General features: G+C 38.1%; 2 protein-coding genes across 2 annotated transcripts; both read left to right on the plus strand.

Annotated features, from left to right (window-relative positions):
- The first annotated feature begins 2,476 nt into the window (after positions 1-2,476).
- On the plus strand, positions 2,477-5,090 carry LOC146468670 (uncharacterized). Its single transcript, XM_085124338.1, has one exon. The coding sequence runs from the start codon at positions 2,695-2,697 to the stop codon at positions 4,645-4,647; it is 1,953 nt and encodes a 650-aa protein (XP_084980464.1). The 5' UTR covers positions 2,477-2,694; the 3' UTR covers positions 4,648-5,090.
- Positions 5,091-9,022: 3,932 nt separating this feature from the next.
- LOC146468671 (uncharacterized) lies at positions 9,023-21,634 on the plus strand. The gene is made up of 2 exons (XM_085124437.1): positions 9,023-10,487; positions 20,252-21,634. The coding sequence occupies exons 1-2, from the start codon at positions 9,040-9,042 to the stop codon at positions 20,748-20,750; spliced, it is 1,947 nt and encodes a 648-aa protein (XP_084980563.1). The 5' UTR covers positions 9,023-9,039; the 3' UTR covers positions 20,751-21,634.
- The last annotated feature ends 285 nt before the right edge of the window (positions 21,635-21,919 follow it).

A 21,919-nucleotide genomic window follows, 5' to 3' on the forward strand; every position in this document is an offset into this window, starting at 1 on the left:
TTTTTTTCATAAGAACGTCTAATTTTGGAGCTGAGGCTGAACGTTCTTATATTTTTTTGCGATTTGAGGCTGAAAACGGTATTCAGATGTTCTTAAATTACATGGTATACACTACATGTATTTCAGTAAATCAAGCATTGCCTGCTGAAATATGGTATCAAGAACTGCTGATTATGACAAACCGAGATGTGTGTCACCATTGTTAATGTTATACGAAACATGCCCTTAAGTATTTTGGTTAATTTACATTTTGATTTTATATACAGACTAGCAAAATAAAAACGTTCTTAACCGACTCTCAGCCTGAGGAATGTTCTTAATACGTTCTTAAAATTTTGGTTAATCTCAGCCTCAACCTTCTTATAAAAAATGTTCTTATAAAAAAAAAAAACAGAGTGCAGTAGAGTGTCTGTTTTGTTCAAATGCTATTATGGGTAATAAAATTATAATATTGTAATGGTAGATTCGTAAGGTAAAATGAATTCATGTCCTTTTGCATTGGAAACAAAAAGCTAAAAACTAATAAATATTTATGCTTTTCTCTGTCTTTGGGAATTAACTGTTTTCTTTTAACCCTATAAGGTAGCCTTTTGTGCACTAGAGAAGGTACAGCACTTTAATAATAGTAGCTGTACAGTGTTACAGTCAATCCAGGTCACGCGTAAACAGTAATTCCAAGAATGAAATGAACATTCGAATTTCTCTTTGTAATGTCCGACGTGTGAATGAAATGTTGGACATCTCTCTGGAAATCGTTCCGAAAAAGACGCATTAACTGAAAAAAAGATTCCGAAATACTTGGGAAACAATTCTTATTCTTGAAATATTCAATTTTGCAATGTAAAGAAAAACTCATAGCTTTATACTGTCAATAAGCTAGGGAAATTTATACGGGAACTCTGAAATCTCGTTGGCGATTTTGAAAACTGACATGTAAATTTCAAAACTCCGTTCAAATTTCAAAAATATCGTTCACGCGTGACCTGGGTTGACTGTAACTACAAATCTATCAAAATGTAGCTAAATGTATCCCTGTCAAACATTCCCTTTGAGTCCCCTGTGAATAAATCATTTACGTTCACTGGTTGACTTGGAGAGATAGCAATCCGACAAGAGCCATTAATAATCTGAAAGAATACAGCAAAACAAAACTATGCTTGAGAGTGCTGCAATAATGTTTATAACAAAGTACTCGATATAAGAATTTAATTTAATCTACTCAATTATGAATTCATTACAAGTATTTCAATAAATCATGTAATTTACATGTATTTTAATTTATTCCTAAGAGTGACCATTCAAATGTAAGCTACGTACTGAGTAGTACTTTCCTGTGATGCTGTTTATTATGCTGTACAAGATGGCTCTGACTTTTGAGTCAGTGGATGAAATCCTGAAGGCTCATAAAAACATGAAAATGTAACTTGGCAATATAAAAGAAAGTAACATGGGTTAATGAGTAGATTAAGGAGTTCTAATGAGAAAATTTTGGTAGTATTATCGAATTCTTTGCTAATCACGGGTGTGATAATTAATCAAGGAAACTGAAACATCACAACATGTCAGTAAAATTTTGCCCTGGGAAAAACCCTTTTAGTGTGATTAGAGGATGACACATGCTACTGCCATATCATTATCTTTATCAACAATAACACTTTCAAGATTAATAAGCAAACTCAAAATTTCATGCCCCCAGATCACAGATCGATCAAGTTTTTTACAATAACTATCAGAAGTCTCTCGCAATGAATTACTCGTCTGACTCGTAGCTGTTGTCTTTAAGAGTACAGACAATAAAAATGACGTCAGATGTAATGGAAATAAACGCGATTCTAGATCTCTTTAATATTTAACATAGCCATTCAAAACTTCATATAAAAAAGTTATGTCAAGCAAAATTGAAACGTCTTTTCTCGATCGAGAGGTAAAAGTTTCAATGTATTAGCATATGTCCGCTTTTGTCCTATTCAGCGGACTGCCAATGGCAGTACCTTAATCTTATTATCCAGAAAGATGGCCGAGGAACACTAGGAACGAGAGTCCGAGTCGACTGGTCGTCGGAAATTCTCCACAACTCCAATATGGCCGAACGTTTCCTTTACAAGATGTGTGTTCATAAAGAGGAAAAGCAGGGCCTCCTTTCAGTATTTTTGTATTTCAAATCGAAATAATAAAATAAAATTGTTTTATGCGCAGCTTTTTACTTTCACCTTTTGAGCGATTGTGAATTTGGCGAAGTTAATCTACACTCTCCGGCTGTGGTGCGAAGTTAACTGTTTCGGCGTTTCCGTACAGATGTGACAGGCGTTAATTATTTCAACGCAAAAGAGCTAGATTGAGACCTAGCGTACTTGTTGCAGTCGCGTTTTACCATCGCCTCAGTGGATTATTTCCTTTGTTTCTCTCGCAGAGGCGCGAAAGTTAATTTTATTTCGTTTATGCATTGCCACCAAAGTCATTCTATAAAAATGAAATTTTTATGGTTGCAAACAAGCAAAGAATCTTTTTTTGGGTTGTTGGTGTCTTATAACATTGCATTTTCAGAGGATGATTTTAGACACTTATCAAGTGTTTGAAACCAAAGGTGAAACCCTGACGTTTCCAGTCAACATAACGAGTTATTTCTTTAACTTGTCACACCCGAAACTAAAAGTAATTTAACCACTTCAGCAGTGCACATTCAAATTTTGTAAAATGGCTGAAAACGTAAATATGAACACCGAAGAACTAAACTTCATCTTCGAGTCTCTAGAAAAGGGAGGACAGGACACTCAAACACTGAAAGAGCATTTTGAATTCTTTAATTTCTTCAATAAGGCTTACCAGCATTTTCTTTCAACTGAAAATGCCCCGGGCGTCCGGTTTCAAATTTGTGGAAGCACGGCTGAACGATTGTTGTGCAAAAAGGTCGGTAAGGTTGGAGATGTAGATATCATGATCTTCCCGAGTTCAGACAGTCTGCTGATCCACCACGAACTGATCGAATATTTGCCTGAACATCCACTGCACGTCAGAATCAAAGGAGTCGATCACCCCGTGTTAAAATCCTGCCTTGTAGATGACACCGAGTATGTTGCCACTGCAGCCTTAAAAAAATTTCATCCAACAATTTTTCCTGACCGTTCCGAATTACAGAAAGTGTTAGAGGTTAGCAGATCCATTCTTCCACTTCATTCACACGTAACGAACCAAGTGACTTCACCAGCTGCAACCCTTGATCTCAGTGCTTCTCTTGAAAAATTGCGTAAATTGCAATTGGTGGACGTTTTCAGTTTTATGACCCAAGCCCGAGACTGCACTAAGGAAAATGTGCCTTCAGAACACCAGATCGGATCACAAATCGAGACAAAAGGAAATACTTCAGTCGAGACCAAAGTAACAGATGCCGAGAAAGGACAGCTTGAAGCGAAAGTTGAACTAAAAATCGATTTTGTTCCTGCATTTAGATCTCGAGAATGGCCGATGGTTGCACGAGAATGGATCGAAAGAGAGCGAAAATGGCCTTCGCTTGACGTGGTTGAGAAAGTTATTCACGAAGGTTTCCATTTGGTGGTAAAACCCGCAAAGATAGGTGGTAATCCAGATTTCGACTTCAGAATTTCCTTTTCTCATGCAGAATACCTGTTAAGCCAAGAAATGAATAAAGTTCAGCGAGAGTGTTATGTCTGTCTGAAAAAGTATCATGCAGCTTTTTTTGCCTCTAACCCAAAGGGCTTGGTGACATTTCATTTGAAGAATCTTTTCCTACAAACAATTGAAGAAACCGGTGCCGAGATGTGGACCGAAAGCAACAGAACTGAGTGCATGTTGAAACTCTTCGGGAACCTTTTGGACGCTCTCAGACAAAAGAAGTTGCCACATTTTTTTGTGAGATCATACAACCTGTTTTGTATTGATTACATTGAAAGTTCCGAGATTCTTGAATCCCTGGCAGAAAAAGTTGCGCAGATCATTGCAAGCCCGATGCAGTTCGCTAAGAAACTGATCCCAACTGAAGCCTCCAAATATTCATTGCGAGATAAAAGAGCTTCTAAAAATCCAGCCTCAGATCAAGAAATAGAAGAACAGAGCTTATCCACTAAAAAGGAGGAGTTACTTCCAACAACAGCTATTGATTGTCAAAGAAGCGTTTCAATCACAAGGTTAACAGAACTGGTTAAAATTGCTTTCAGTGACACTGATCCTAGTCAGCTTGAAGGTCTCAATCCCTCTGAAAGATCCCTAGCGGAAGACCTTAGAGAAATTGGAAGGGCTTATAACATCCCGCGGTCAGAAAGCTATGGAACATCTACGGAAATTGGGATCGCGTTTCTGTCCCTCGTGGTACACACCGTACAGAAAAGCATTCGCCCCAACGTAAGACGCCGTATACTTGATGAAGTCCCGGGTTTAATCAAAATTGTGAAGTATTTAGTCAAGCAACCGGACGCGCCCATTGCACAAGAAAATGGCACAGATGTCAAGAATGCCTCGGCCAGCATGTTAGGACGAACACTTGATCCTGCTCCTGTAGGTCCATTGGATCCCAGAGAGTTGTTCCGCAGGATTGTTCAGGAGCACAGAGATATTGATTGGAGTCTTTTTCAGGGACAGAGGACAGCAGAACAACAAAAGGCAGACATGGATGATGACATTCCATTAGACTAACAAGAATTTTGTACAAAATACTTTGACATTGCTTGCGTGACACTACTTTTGTTTTCCAGTGGAAATTGTGCTTTCCTTACCATCGTACAAAGTTTAAAATGAAACAGAGTAAATAACCTTAGCCATGCAAGAAAACACAAAAGAGCGTTAGATCGATTTGAGTACGGTGAGAATTTTACGAAGGACGTAGGCCCGTCAAGACTGGGGCGCAGGTATAGGAATACCTCGTCACTATTTAAGTCAGGGATATTTTTTTGATTTTTCCCCCTTTTTATTATTATTATTATTATTATTATTATTATTATTATTATTATTATTATTATTAGTGATCAGTGATCAGTATCAAATTTCTGCGTGTAATATTAATGTTTTTTCAACCTCTGAGGTCATGAGAATTAAAGATTTGATCACCCTCTGTGAATTTTCTTGATATTCTAATAACTTCTCCCCAGTAATGTTATGACAAAAGTATGGGGACAAGTTAGGAGAATTTGTTCTTTGATATTAGGGGTTAAAGTGTTAATGATTTTTATGAAGAACAACAATAGTTTTTTGGCTTCTAAAAGGCAGATCTAACCGCACGTAATCGACAAAAATAGCAGTGTGCGCAAATGGGAACACATTTGATGAAATATTGAAATTCTTAAATGTTTTTGCAACATCGAGGGACCAAAGATTTTCTGATTGGCCCATCTATCAATGTGTGAACAGGAGAAGCATCTGAAAGCCAGCGGCTGATCGTCTCTTTATTGATGTTATAATATTAAAAGCATTTCAGTCATGAAAGTACTTTTATAAGAAAAGTATGGGGACAAGATACGAGAATTTGTTAGTTGATGTTAGAGGTTTAAAGGGTTAAATGACTGCTCTACAGGTCCGCTGCCTTGGTGGTGCCTCTTACTGCAGAGATTTTTTTGTTCCATTATGACTATGTGGGAAAAGCAGATCTTAGCAAAGGCTGCTGAAATTCAAGAAGAAATCTGAAAGTAACCGTGCATTTTTTAGAAATAATTTAGAAAAAAAACAATAATTCTCAAGAGCTTTAAAACACGAAACAACTGAATGTATGGCATATTTTCCAGACTGAAACTTAATTATGTTAAAAAAGAAACCGGTTGTTAACACTGATTTTCTTTTCATGCTGGATTTCTATAGCCCTTCCTTCTTGTAACTAAGATCTGCTTTTCCCCAATATATACAAGTCATAAACCGCGCAAAAAAATTCTTTGAATTAGTAGGCACCGCCCTTGAGAAATAGTTTCTATCCCCAAAAACGCAGAACGCATGCGCAGTAGCAAAAGGAGGCACTGCACTTCAAATTTATTTGAATCATTTGTGATCAAAACAATCTGAACCACAAACAGAACTCACAGTGGTAGAACAGTAAACTATCTCAAAGCTGACACCTACAGTCTGTACCTAATGAATGCATTGTCAGGTTGCTTAATCCTGGGCAAATTCCAGATGTTTATCAGCTTTAACACAAATTTATGATATCTCTCAATCAGTGATTGGTCAATTTTGCGGGCCGTATTTCACTGCGCGGGTTAGTAAACTTCAACTAGTTTCCTTTCCCATGGGCCCGATTCACCTCAGAGATCTATATAATAAATATCTTACTAGCCTCGTTTTCTCGGTCCATAATGTAAGTTACGGATCCTCGTTTATTCCCATTAATTTATGGCCTGCGCACTTCGCGCTTAGGCTACAAACCAATAGGATAAAACTTCTTCCGTAACTTACAGCACATACCTTGAACTCAGTTGGTAAGAGGTATTTAATTAAGGAAAATAAAGCTACTAACAACGGGTTCATGTACTTTGATACTAGTACAGTAGTATGTTTTGTTTAAATGCTACAGATAAACTAATGGGTAATAAAATTTTAATATTATTGTAATGTTAGATTTTTAAGGTAAAATGAATTCATCGCCTTTTTTCATTGGAAACAAAAAGTTTAAAAGTAATAAATATTAATGCTTTCCTCTGCATTTTGGAAATTATCATTTTTTTTAAGCTCTTCTAAGGTAGCCTTTTGTGCACGAGGGAAGGTACAGCACTTTAAAAGTAGTAGCTGAAGCACAGTTTTGACTGTAAATCTATCAAAATGTAGCCAAATGTATCCCTGTCACGCATTCCCTTTGACTCCCCTATGTATAAATCATTCATCTTTACTGCTTGACTTGGAGAAAAAGCAATCTGTGAAGAACCATAAATAATCTGAAAGAATACAACAAAACAGAACCATAAATGAGAGTGGTGCAGTTTCTTAAAACGTACTCGGTTGAGCAGTTAATTTAATCTACTCAATTTATTACAATGGTTAGATGCTGTTTATTATCCTGTACAAGGTGGTCCTAACTTTTGAGTCGTGGATCCTCAAGTGTGGCGATTCAAATGAAAGCTACTGAGCAGTACTTTCCTGTGATGCTGTTTATTATGGCGTACAAGGTGGTCCTAACTTTTGAGTCTGTGGATGAAATCCTAAAGTGCGACCATTCAAATGAAGTAGTACTTGCCTGTACATGTGGTGCTGTCTATTACACTGTACAAGATGGTTCTGATTTTTGAGTCAGTGGATAAAATCCTGAAGGGTCATAAAAACATGAAAATGTAACTTGGCAATGTATAAAGAAGGTAACAAGGGTTAAAAAGTCGATAAAAGAGGTCTAATGAGGACATTTTGGTGGTATTATCGAATTCTTTGCTTATCAAGGGTATGATAATTAATCAACGAAACTGAAACATCACAACATGTCAGTAATAATTTGCTTTGGGAAAAACCCTTTTAGTGTGATTAGAGGATGACGCATCCTATTGCCATATCATTATCTTTATCAAAAATAATACTCTCAAGATTAATAAACAAACTCTCTCGCGCAGTGAATTACTCGTCTGACTCGTAGCTGTTGTCTTTAAGAGTACAGACAATAAAAATGATGTCAGATGTAATGGAAATAAATATTGGATATGAGGAAAGCATAGTTAATTGACGGACTGGTAATGAAACCTTACTACAACAGCAGTGGTACTGCAATTTATGTTGGAAGGGCCGTGACAGTTCACAATCCTTTGTTTTAACGTTCATACTACAGTTGAATATCTGTGCAGGAACGCTTCGATTGGTCAGTTCCTCCGACAAATTTTAAAATCGATTGTAGTTTGTGCGCGGTCAAGGCCAAAACGCTAACAAAAACATAGAACAAAGAAGTTTGTTAGGCTTCATAACCATTGCCTTTTATTAACTATGAGGAAAGAAAGCACGGTGAAAGACTCGGGGCTACTTCCTTTCAGTAATAAATAATGATGGATCAGACAATTACGCATCTTATCACCAATGAAATCTCTCTTTTTAATAAGAAAAGTCTGACGTTGAAAACGTGATAACACTTTCCTTCACTGTTGCTTCATCCGCATGCTTGATAAAGGAACTTTTGACAAACGGCAGAATTCACCACGTGATCATTTTTATCCCACATTTGTCGCCATTTGCTGTTTTCAGTTTCTCGGTAAAATTGAGTAGCCTCGTGTTAACATCAACGGCCAGAATTAGTTCGCGCTATTCCCGTCTATAATATTTAAACATAGCCATTCAAAACTCTATATAAAAAAAGTTATATTAAGCAAACTTGAAACGTCTTTTCTCGATCGAGAGATAAAAGTCCTAATGCATTAGCATATGTCCGCTTTTTTTCTATTCAGCGGACTTCCAATGGCAGTACCTTAATCCAATTATCCAGAAAGATGGCCGAGGAACACTAGGAACGAGAATCCGAGTCGACTGGTCGTCGGAAATTCTCGACAACTCCAATATGGCCGAACGTTTCTTTTACAAGATGTGTGTTCATAAAGAGGAAAAGCAGAGCCTCCTTTCAGTATTTTTGTATTTCAAATCTGTCTTTCCGTTATTGATCTTAAAAATAATGGAATAAAGTTTTTTTATACGCAGCTTTTCACCTTCACCTTTTGAGCAGCCAAGTTAATCTGCACCCTCCTGCTGTGGTACAAAGTTAACTGTTTCGATGCTTCCGTGCAGATGTGACAGGCGTAAATTGTTTGAACGCAAAAGAGCGCTGGGGATTGGGGCTTAGTATAGAGTTGTTCCATCTTCCTTTGCTTTCTCTCGTACAGACGTGAAAGGAGCGTGAGTGAATTTTATTTTATTTTATTTATTTATTTTTTTTGCCATTGCCGCCAACTCAACTTATTTTACGAAAATGAAATTTTTATGGTTGCAAACAAGTAAAGAATCTTTTTTGGGCGGTTGGGTCTTATTACGTTGCAGTTTCGGAGGATGACTTTAGACACATATCAAGTGTTGGAACTTGGAAACCGAAGGTGAAACCCTGACGTTTCCACTCAACATAACGAGTGCACGTTCAAATTTTGTAAAATGGCTGAAAACGTAGATATTAACACCGAGGAACTAAACTTCATTTTTGAGGCTCAAGGAGGGGGAGGACAGGAAACTCAAACGCTGAAAGAGCATTTTGAACTCTTTAATATCTTTAATAAGGCTTCTCAGCATATTCTTGGGTCACTTGAAAATGGCGTCCGGTTTCAAGTTTATGGAAGCACGGCTGAACAACTGCAGTGTGAAAAGGTCGGTGAGATTGGAGATGTGGATGTCATGATCTTTCCGAGTTCAGATAGTCTGATGATCCACCACGAACTGATCGAATATTTGCCTGAACATCCACTGCACGTCAGAATCAAGGGAGTCGATCACCCCGTCCTAAAATCCTGTCTTGTAGATGACACCGAGTATGTTGCCACTGCAGCCTTAAAAAAATTTCATCCAACAATTTTTCCTGACCGTTCCGAATTACAGAAAGTGTTAGAGGTTAGCAGATCCATTCTTCCACTTCATTCACACGTAACGAACCAAGTGACTTCACCAGCTGCAACCCTTGATCTCAGTGCTTCTCCTGAAAAAATGCATAAATTGCAATTGGTGGACGTTTTCAGTTTTATGACCCAAGCCCGAGACTGCACTAAGGAAAATGTGCCTTCAGAACACCAGATCGGATCACAAATCGAGACAAAAGGAAATACTTTAATCGAGACCAAGGTAACAGATGCCGAGAAAGAACAGCTTGAAGCGAAAGTTGAACTAAAAATCGATTTTGTTCCTGCATTTAGATCTCGAGAATGGCCGATGGTTGCACGAGAATGGATCGAAAGAGAGCGAAAATGGCCTTCGCTTGACGTGGTTGAGAAAGTTATTCAAGAAGGTTTCCATTTGGTTGTAAAACCTCCAAAGAATGGTGGTAATCCAGATTCTGACTTCAGAATTTCCTTTTCTCATGCAGAATACCTGTTAAGCCAAGAAATGAATAAAGTTCAGCGAGAGTGTTATATCTGTCTGAAAAAGTATCATGCAGCTTTTCTTGCCTCTAACCCAAAGGGATTGGTGACATTTCATTTGAAGAATCTTTTTCTACAAACGATTGAAGAAATCGGTGCCGAGATGTGGACTGAAAGCAACAGAACTGAGTGCATGATGAAACTCTTTGGGAACCTTTTGGACGCTCTCAGACAAAAGAAGTTGCCACATTTTTTTGTAAGATCATACAACCTGTTTTGTATCGATTACATTGAAAGTTCCGAGATCCTTGAATCCCTGGCAGAAAAAGTTGAGCAGATCATTGCAAGCCCAATGCAATTCGCAAAGAAACTGATCCCAGCTGAAGCCTCCAAATATTCAAGGCAAGATAAAAGAGCATCTGAAAATGTAGCCTCAGATACTGAAGAACTGGATGAGCAGAGCTTATCCACTAAAAAGGAGGAATTGCTACCAACAACAGCAACTGATCGTCAAAGAAGCGTTTCAATCACAAGGTTAAGAGAAGTGATTTACATGGCTTTCAGTGTCACTGATCCTAGTCAGCTTGAAGGTCTCAATCCCTCTGAAAGATCCCTAGCGGAAGACCTCAGAGAGATTGGAAGGGCTTATAACCTCCCACGGTCAGAAAGCTATGGAACATCTACGGAAATTGGGATCGCGTTTCTGTCCCTCTGGGTACACACCGCACAGAAAAGCATTCGCCCCAACGCGAGACGCCGTATACTTGATGAAGTCCCGGGTTTAATCAAAATTGTGAAGTATTTTATAGTAAAGCAACCGGACGCGCGCGTTGCACAAGAAAATGGCACAGATGTCAAGAATGCCTCGGCCAGCATGTTAGGACGAACACTTGATCCTGCTCCTGTAGGTCCATTGGATCCCAGAGAGTTGTTCCGCAGGATTGTTCAGGAGCACAGAGATATTGATTGGAGTCTTTTTCTGGGACAGAGGACAGCAGAACAACAAAAGGCAGACATGGATTGACTAACAAGAATTTTGTACAAAATACTTTGACATCGCTTGCGTGACACTACTTTTGTTTTCCAGTGGAAATTGTGCTTTCCTTAGCGTCGTACAAAGTTTAAAATAAAGCAGTGTAAATAACCTTAGCCATGCAAGAAACCACAAAAGAGCGTTAGATCGATTTGAGTACAGTGAGAATTTTACGAAGGACTTGGCCATGGGCTTTTCAAGACTGGGGCGCAGGTATAATATTTAGGTTTTTCCCCCCTTATTATTATAATTATTATTATTATTATTATTATTATTATTATTATTATTATTATTATTATTATTATTATTATTATTATTATTATTATTATTATTAGTGATCAGTGATCAGTATCAAATTTCTGCGTGTAATATTAATGTTTTTTCAACCCCTGAGGTCATGAGAATTAAGGATTTGATCACCCTCTGTGAATTTTCTTGATATTTTAATAACTTCTCCCCAGTACTTTTATGACAAAAGTATGGGGACAAGATAGGAGAATTTGTTCTTTGATATTAGGGGTTAAAGTGTTTATGTTTTTTATGAAGAACAATTACAATATTTTTTGGCTTCTAAAAGGCAGATCTAACCACACGAAATCGACAAAAATAGCAGTGCAGTGAGCGCAAATGAGAACACTTTTGATGAAATATTGAAATTCTTAAATGTTTCTCCAACATTGAGGGACCAAAGATTTTCTGATTGGCCCATCGATCAATGTGTGAACAGGAGAAGCATCTGAAAGCCAGCCATCTGAATGTATGTCATATTTCCCAGACTGAAACTTAATTATGTTTAAAAAAGAAAACAGTGGTTACCACTGATTTTCTTTTCATGTTGGATTTCTATAGCCCTTCCTTTTTGTAAGATCTGCTTTTCCCCAATATATACAAGTCATAAACTGCGCAAAAATTTCTTTGAATTAGTAGGCACCGCCCTTGAGAAATAGTTTCTCTCCCAAAAAACGCAGAACCTATGCGCAGTAACAAAAGGAGGCACTGTACTTCAAATTTATTTGAATCATTTGTGATCAAAACAATCTGAACCACAAACAGAGCTCACAATGGTAGACCAGTAGACTATCTCAAAGCTGACACCGACAGTCTGTACCTAATGAATGCATTGTCAGGTTGCTTAATCCTGGGCAAATTCCAGATGTTTTAGTTTATCAGCTTTAACACAAATTTATGATATTTCTCAATTAGTGATTGGTCAATTTTGCGGGCCGTATTTCACTGTGCGGGTTACTAAACTTCAACTAGTTTCCTTTCCCATGCGCCCGATTCACCTCAGAGATCTATATTATAAATATCTTACTAACCTCGTTTTCTCGGTCCTTACTGTAAGGTACGGATCCTCGTTTATTCCCATTGATTTATGGCCTGCGCACTTCGCGCTTAGGCTACAAACCAATAGGATAAAACTCCCTCCGTAACTTACAGTACGGACCTTGAACTCAGTTGGTAAGAGGTATTTAATTAAGGAAAATAAAGCTACTAACAACGGGTTCATGTACTTTGATACTAGTACAGTAGAATGTATGTTTTGTTTAAATGCTACAGATAAACTAATGGGTAATAAAATTTTCATATTATTGTTATGTTAGATTTTTAAGGTAAAATGAATTCATCACCTTTTTGCATTGGAAACAAAAAGTTTAAAAGTAATAAATATTAATGCTTTCCTCTGCATTTTGGAAATTATCATTTTTTTAAGCTCTTCTAAGGTAGCCTTTTGTGCACGAGAGAAGGTACAGCACTTTAAAAGTAGTAGCTGAAGCACAGTTCAGTTGACTGTAAATCTATCAAAATGTAGCCAAATGTTTCCCTGTCACGCATTCCCTTTGACTCCCCTATGTATAAATTATTCATCTTTACTGCTTGACTTGGAGAAAAAGCAATCTGTGAAGAACCATAAATAATCTGAAAGAATACAACAAAACAGAACTATAAATGAGAGTGGTGCAGTTTCTTAAAACGTACTCGGTTGAGCAGTTAATTTAATCTACTCAATTTATTACAAGTATTTCAATCTATTCCTAAGAGTGACCATTCAAACGTAAGCTACTGAACAGTACCTTCCTGTGATACTGTTTATTATTCTGTACAAGGTGGTCCTAACTTTTGAGTCTGTGGATAAAATCCTCAAGTGTGGCCATTCAAATGAAAGCTACTGAGCTGTACTTTCCTGTGATGCTGTTTATTATGTTGCACAAGGTGGTCCTAACTTTTGAGTCTGTGGATAAAATCCTCAAGTGTGGCCATTCAAAATAAAAGCTACTGAGCAGTACTTTCCTGTGATGCTGTTTATTATTCTGTACAAGGTGGTCCTAACTTTTGAGTCTGTGGATGAAATCCTAAAGTGTGACCATTCAAAATAAAAGCTACTGAGCAGTACTTTCCTGTGATGCTGTTTATTAGGCTGTACAAGGTGGTCCTAACTTTTGAGTCTGTGGATAAAAACCTCAACTGTGAGCATTCAAATGAACGTTACTGAGCAGTACTTTCCTGTGGTGCTGTTTATTATGCTGTACAAGGTGGTCCTAACTTTTGTGTCTGTGGATGAAATCCTAAAGTCGACCATTCAAATGAAGTAGTGCTCGCCTGTACATGTGGTGCTGTTTATTATACTGTACAAGATGGTTCTGACTTTTGAGTCAGTGGATAAAATCCTGAAGGGTCATAAAAACATGAAAATGTAACTTGGCAATGTATAAAGAAGGTAACAAGGGTTAAAAAGTCGATAAAGGAGTTCTAATGAGGACATTTTGGTGGTATTATCGAATTCTTTGCTTATCAGGGTATGATAATTAATCAACGAAACTGAAACATCACAACATGTCAGTAATAATTTGCCTTGGGTCAGCGAAATCTGCGAGCCAGCGAGCCATGCGAGCCACCGTGCGAGCCATGCGAGTCACGCGAGTCATGCGAGTCATGCGAGCCACAGTGCAAATGTTAAGAATTTTTATTTGTTTTATTTACATTCGCGTGAGTAAATTTTGGACGAATTTTTATTATTTTTTTTTCTTCGTTCTTGTTATAATTTTGGGGAGAATTTTGCCTATTCAAAATCGCCCAAGATGCGCAAAAAAATAAAAACAATACGCAAAAATTTATTAAGGTTCAAGACTTCAGAGAAAAAAATCGGAGAAAAACATACGGCTGCACCGACACCCAAATGAATTGACGGCTTGATTTCTTTGGGTTTAAGATCTTGCCCCAATTTCTTGCTCACGAGAAGTGGCAAAGTTTTCATGGGCAAGATTTTGGGGCAAGATCTTAAACCCAAAGAAATCAAGCCGTCAACTGTGAATAAGCAGTGTGTTGTTTACCGTTTTTCATGTGATCTGTGCGATCCAGATTATGTCGGCTGCACAGCCCGACAACTTCATCAACGCATTGCTGAGCACAAAAATTCGGCAATAGGTAGACATTTCTCAGAAGCTCACGGTAACAGTAACCTTTTGAAAGAAAACCAATTTAGAGTCTTAAGAAAGTGCCAGGGCAAATTTGATTATTTGGTTTTATAAAACTATGTACTTTTCTTTACATTACAGCACAAGTATTTCAAGAATAACAATTGTCTCTTAAGTATTTTGAATCTTTTTCTTTTGTCAGTTAATGCGTCTTTTTCGGAAAGATTTCCAGATAAATGTTCTACATTGTATTCAAAAGCCAAGCTTTACAAAGGAATTCGAACGTATGTTTATTTCATTCTCGGAAATAATAGTCACGCGTGACATGGATTGACTGTAACAAACGAGCACGACCATGGAAAGCGGCGGGGCCAGTTTTCATAGTAAGTTCATGCACATTCTAGTTCACAAATTTGTGAGTTCAAGGAAATATATTGTCTCGTACCTTGTATTTTTGCCTCATTTCGTTTCTTCGAGGAATAAAAGGTAGTCAATTCACGGAACCAATGTCCGCCAGAATACGGAACTGCATCGAGTGTTGTCACCGATGACCTATCCTAAGCAAGTAAGCTTTAGAGACTAAACTTTTTTATATTGGCTTTAATCCTTATTTGACCCACAAAATGACCTGTGATGTTGAAAAAAAAAAATAAAAAAAAAAGGAAAAAAAATAGACCCCGGCACCCTGGAACTTCATTCAAGAACTATAAAAAAAAAAAAAAAAACAAGAAAAGAACAGCACTTCGATCTCCGTGTGTTGGCGTCAAGAATGGTGAGTAAATCGCGCCATTTTAACAGGTTTGGTCTTTAGTGAATCCGACTTATCAGAACTCTGTCGGTTGGCTGACTGCTGCATGTGGTTGTCCTTAATTTCCCTTACACAAGTCTTTCTTCAAAACTCGCCACTAGAGTGGCAGAGGCTGGTTTCGAGATAGCATTCGACCCACCAGCTGACGGCAAATGCTTCTGTTACGCTGCTTCTTTTCAAATTGGATTTAGTGCGACAATATCGACTTCGCTCATCTTTGAGTACTCATTTATCATACCTTACAAGATTGGAATGACACTGACAATCAGTCCTGGCGTGTCAATTAACAAAAAACTAAATTTGATGGTTTGCGTTGTCCCACTGTAAGAATTAAATATTGCCATGTTATTCATCTTGTTCCGATGCTCTTGTTCTTGTTATTATGTAAATGTAAATACAACAAATAAAAATTCTTAACATTTATACTGTGGCTCGCATGACTCGCGTGACTCGCATGGCTCGCATGGCTCGCATGGCTCGCACTGCTCGCATGGCTCGCTGACTCGCAGATTTTTATCACTCGCCTTGCCTTGGGAAAAACCCTTTTAGAGTGATTAGAGGATGACGCATCCTATTGCCATATCATTATCTTTATCAACAATAATACTCTCAAGATTAATAAAGTCAAACTCAAAATGTCATGACTAAGTATTTTACAATAACTATCACAAGTCTCGTGCAGTAAATTACTTGACTGACTCAAAACTCAAAATGTCATGACTGTCAAGTTCACACATATCGACCAAGTATTTTACAATAACTATCGGAAGTCGCGCAGTGAACTCGTAGCTGTTGTCTTTAAGAGTACAGACAATAAAAATGGTGTCAGATGCAATGAAGATAAATATTGGATATGAGGAAAGCATAGTTAATTGAGAGGCTGATAATAAAACCTTGCCATAACAGCAATTGTGCTGCAATTTATGTTGGAAGGGCCGCGACCGTGCACAATCCTTTGTTTTAACGTTCACACTATAGTTGAATATCATAACAGGGACGCTTCGATTGGTCAGTTTCTTCCTACACATTTCAAAATCTATTGTAGTTTGTGCGCGGTCAAGGCCAAAAACGCAAACAGAAACATATAACAAAGAAGTTTGTTAGGCTTCATAACCATTGCCTTTTAGTAACTATGAGGAAAGGAAGCACGGTGAAAGACTCGGGGATACTTCCTTTCAGTAATAAATAATGATGGTCAGTGAGGCAATTACGCATCCTATCACCAATAAAATCCCTCTTTTAAATAAGGGAAGCCTGACATTGAAAACGTGACAATGTTGTGGTTCAATTTTATCCTTGGTTTAATTTTTATTTCCCATTGTTTTAAACTCATTATCATACATTACCATACCCCAAAATAAAGGGAAATAAAATTTAAACCAAGGATAAAATTGAACCACAACAACAACACTTTCCTTCACTGTTACTTCATCTGCATAATTTATTAGGGCCCTTTTAACAAACGGCAGAATTAACCACGTCATCATTTTAATCCTACATTTGCCATTTGATGTTTTCAGTTTCTCGGTAAAACTGAGTAGTTTTGCGTTAGCACCAAAGGCCAGAATTAGTTTGCACTATTCTCATCTATGTACTCATTTTATCAAGAAAACATCGCACGTTTTTTTTATGAATATAGCCATTCAAAACTCTATATAAAAAAAGTTATTTCAAGCAAACTTGAAACGTCTTTTCTCGATCGAAGGATAAAAGTTTCAGATGCATTGAGCGGTCTACTTAGCATGTGTCCGCCGCTTCTTTTCCTATAGACCTTTTTACCGATACGGCGGCCATTTTGAATAACTTAATTTTACAGTATATTATGGGATGCCCAGGGGGCAAAGAATGCTCGACAGCGCTGTTTATACTTTCTAATCACCATTTAGTCATGGCTGATCAACCGGATGAAAACCCAAAAGAGTTCAGTATGGAAGAGCTACATGTATGGAATGTCGAGAAACTGCGAAAATATTTGAGAAATCGTGGCATTGCTATCGCGAATGATACTCGTAAGCCCGACTTGTTATTGAAAGTTTACTATATGCTTCTCGGCTACATTTGCAATTGTGTAGCACTAAAGAACAACGACGATGTCCAAATTGTAGCAAGAAGAAAGGAAAAGCTCTTTATTGATGGAATTTTGCTTCCTTTCGCGGGGAAACTGGACAATTGGCTGAAGGGAAGCTATTATTTTCCTGACATGATGATGTGACGTGGAAGCGTACTTGTCGAAAAACAATGACATGAAATCCGCGAAGGAGGGAAAAAATATATGTGAAAGCGGACATTGTCTTACAGTCAATCCAGGTCACGCGTGAACAGTATTTCCAAGAATGAAATGAACATTCGAATTTCTCTTTGTATTAAATATCCGACGTGTGAATGGAATGTTGGACATTTCTCTGGAAATCGTTCCGAAAAAGACGCGTTAACTGAAAAAAAGATTCAAAATACTTGGGAAACAATTGTTATTCTTGAAATATTCAGTTTTGCAATGTAATGAAAAATTCATAGCTTTATACCGTCAATAAGCTAGGGAAATTTATACGGGAACTCTGAAATTTTGTTGGCGATTTTCAAAACTGACATGTAAATTTCAAAACTTCGTTCAAATTTCAAAAATATCGTTCAGGCGTGACCTGGGTTGACTGTAAGTTTTGTTATGTACGTGGAAAAGTTGTCCCGCAAACGAGAATCGGAGAAGACCCGTACACTAACCAAGATAACGCGTTGTTTCGCTTCAGTTTTCGCCCCCTGGGCACCCCATAATATTCAGGAAAACTAAGTTATTCAAAATGGCCGCCGTATCGGTAAAAAGGTCTATTCAGCGGACTTCCAATGGCAGTGTCTTAATCCTATTATCGAGAAAGATGGCCGAGGAACACTAGGAACGAGAATCCGAGTCGACTGGTCGTCGGAAATTCTTGACAACTCCAATATGGCCGAACGTTTTTTTCACACGATGTGTGTTCATAAAGAGGAACAGCAGGGCCTACTCTCAGTATTTTTGTATTTCAAATCTGTCTTTGCGTTGTTGATCATAAAAACTAATAGAACAAAATTTTTTTTATACGCAGCTTTTCACTTTCACCTTTTGCATGAGCGATTGTCAATTTGCAGAATTTGGCGAAGTTAATCTACACCCTCCGGCTGTGGTGCGGAGTTAACTGCTTCCGGGTGTTTCCGTACAGATGTGACAGGCGTTAATTGTTTGGACGCAAAAGAGCAGGATTCGGACCTAGAGTACTTCAATCTGCAACTCGCGTTTTTCCATCGTCTCAGTGGATTGTTTTCTTTGCTTTCTCTCGCAGAGACGAGAAAGTTAATTTTATTTTGTTTATGCATTGCCGCCAAACTCATTCTATAAAAATGAAATTTTTTATGGTTGGAAACAGGCTAACTAAAGATTCTTTTTTGGGGGTCTTATTTACATTTCATTTTCAGAGGATGATTTTAGACACTTATTAAGTGTTGGAACTTGGAAACTGAAGGTCAAACCCTGACGTTTTCAGTCATCATAACGAGTTATTATTTAACTCGTCTATCCGAAACTAAAAGTAATTTAAACACTTCAGCAGTGGACATTCAAATTTTGTAAAATGGCTGAAAACGTAGATATTCACACCGAGGAACTAAACTTCATCTTTGAGTCTCTAGGAGAGGAAGGACAGGAAACTGATACAGTGAAAGATCATTTTGAATTCTTTAATTTCTTCAATAAGGTTTCCCAGCATATCTGTGGGCTTTCAACTGAAAATGCCCCGGCCGTCGGGTTTCAAATTTGTGGAAGCATGGCTGAACAACTGCAGTGTGAAAAGGTCGGTGCGGGTGGAGATCTGGATATCATGATCTTTCCGAGTTCAAACAGTCTGATGATCCACCACGAACTGATCGAATATTTGCCTGAACATCCACTGCACGTCAGAATCAAGGGCGTCGATCACCCCGTGTTAAAATCCTGCCTTGTAGATGACACCGAGTATGTTGCCACTGCAGTTTTAAAAAAATTTCATCCAACAATTTTTCCTGAGGGTCCCGAACCACAGGAAATGTTAGAGGTTTTATCCATTGCTCCATTTCATTCGCACGTAAAGAACCAAGTGACTTCACCAGCTGTAACCCTTGGTCTTGGTAGGCTGACTTTTCCTGAAAATTTGCCTAAATTACTCAGGTTTATAACCAAAGTCCTAGACTTGACTGAGGAAAATGTGCCTTCAGAACACCAGTTCGGATCACAAATCGAGACAAAAGGAAATACTTCAATCGAGGCCAAAGTAACAGATGCCGAGAAAGAAAACCTTGAAGCGAAAGTTGAACTAAAAATCGATTTTGTTCCTGCATTTAGATCTCGAGAATGGCCGATGGTTGCACGAGAATGGATTGAAAGAGAGCGAAAATGGCCTTCGCTTGACGTGGTTAAGAAAGTTATTCACGAAGGTTTCTATTTGGTGGTAAAACCTCCAAAGAATGGTGGTAATCCAGATTGCGACTTCAGAATTTCCTTTTCTCATGCAGAATACCTGTTAAGCCAAGAAATGAATGACGTTCAGCGAGAGTGTTATATCTGTCTAAAAAAGTATCATGCAGCTTATTTTGCCTCTAACCCAAAGGGATTGGTGACATTTCATTTGAAGAATCTTTTCCTACAAACGATTGAAGAAACCGGTGCTGAGATGTGGACTGAAAGCAACAGAACTGAGTGCATGATGAAACTCTTTGGGAACCTTTTGAATGCTCTCAGACAAAAGAAGTTACCACATTTTTTTGTAAGATCATACAACCTGTTTTGTATCGATTACATTGAAAGTTCTGAAATTCTTGAATCCCTGGCAGAAAAAGTTGAGCAGATCATTGCAAGCCCGATGCACTTCGCAAAGAAACTGCTCCCGGCTGAAGCCTCCAAATATTCAAGGCAAGATAAAAGAGCATCTAGAAATCCAGCCTCAGATCAAGAAATGGAAGAAAAGAGCTTATCCACAAAAAAGGAGGAGTTGCTACAAACAACAGCAATTGATTGTGAAAGAAGCGTTTCAATCACAAGGTTAACAGAACTGGTCAAAATTGCTTTCAGTGACACTGATCCTAGTCAGCTTGAAGGTCTCGACCCCTTAGAAAGATCCATAGCGGAAGACCTTAGAGAAATTGGAAGGGCTTATAACTTCCCGGGGTCAGAAGGCTATGGAACATCTAATGAACTTGTGATCGCTTTTCTGACCCTCGTGGTAAACATCGTACAGAGAAGAATTCGCCCCAACGCGAGACGCCGTATACTTGATGAAGTCCCGGGTTTAATCAAAATTTTGAAGTATTTAGTCAAGCAACCGGACGCGCCCGTTGCACAAGAAAATGGCACAGATGTCAAGAATGCCTCGGCCAACATGTTAGGACGAACACTTGATCCTGCTCCTGTAGGTCCTTTCGACCCCAGAGACTTGTTCCGCAGGATTGTTCAGGAGTACGTTGATTGGAGTCTTTTTCTGGGACAGAGGACAGCAGAACAACAAAAGGCAGACATAGATGATGACATTCCATTAGACTAACAAGAGTTTTGTACATCACTTGCCTGACACTACTTTTGTTTCCCAGTGGAAATTGTGCTTTCCATATCGTCGTACAAATTTCTAAAATAAAACAGGGTAAATAACCTTAGCCATGCAAGAAAACACAAAGAGACGTTAGATTTGAGTACGGTGACAATTTTATGGAAGACTTGGGGCCTGTCAAGATTGGCGCGCAGGTATCGATTACCTCTTCACTATTTTAACCCTTTAAGCCATAACAGTGATCAGTAACAAATTACTCCTTGTAATGTTAATGTTTTTTTAACCCCTGAGGTCATAAGAATTAAGGATTTGATCACCCAAGGTGGATTTTCTTGAAATTTTAATAACTTCTCCCCAGTACTTTTATGAGAAAAGTATGGGGTCAAGATAGGAGAATTTGTTCGTTGATATTAGGGGTTAAAGGGTTAACTAAAAATAATGGGATAAGGTTCTGGCAATTGATGCGACTGGGTACGTAAAAAACCTTTTCATTTAAACCAGTATCTTACTCATACTCCCACTCCGATTCCAAATTAAAACAGTTAGTGCGCAGGAAAAATTTGTTCAGATTGGATCTATTTTTGCTTTGGTCCCTGTCTGAAAATGATTCTCTCGGGTTTTCTTGTGACCCCAAGCGAGACTTGCTTTAATGTTTGTAATAAACAACAGCAATGTTTTTTGGCTTCTGGAAAACAGGGCCAAGTTGTTCAAAGCCCGATAAAGCTAATCGTGGGTTAACGTGAACTTTGATTCAAGTTTAATTACAATGAATAAAGTTTTGCCAAAACACTTTTGTTCCTCAGTTTTGACAAAAACCCTTTTTTTCTACCATTAGCTTACAATTAGCCTTTAAGAACCTTCTTAACAAGCGAGCTGAAGAGTAGACCTCGGTTAAGTTTTAAACGTGGATTAGCGTTAATCAGCTTTCGAACAACCGGGCCCAGATCTGCCTTTCAGAAGCCAAAATCGACAAATATAGTGAGTGTGCGCAAAAGGAACACAGTTGATAAAATATTGAAACTGTTACTGTTTCTGGTGAACATTGCTTTGCCTTTGGATGCATGGTGAAGAACGGCATTCATCCCAGGCGTATTGTTGTGAAAAGAATTAAGTTTTTAAGATTAGCTGACTAAGAATATCGAGACCTCGTGGTCAAACCTGAATTT

The sequence above is a fragment of the Pavona decussata genome, unplaced genomic scaffold (assembly GCF_977016875.1).
Source record: "Pavona decussata unplaced genomic scaffold, jaPavDecu1.1 SCAFFOLD_130, whole genome shotgun sequence".
NCBI classification, from domain to species: Eukaryota; Metazoa; Cnidaria; class Anthozoa; order Scleractinia; family Agariciidae; genus Pavona; species Pavona decussata.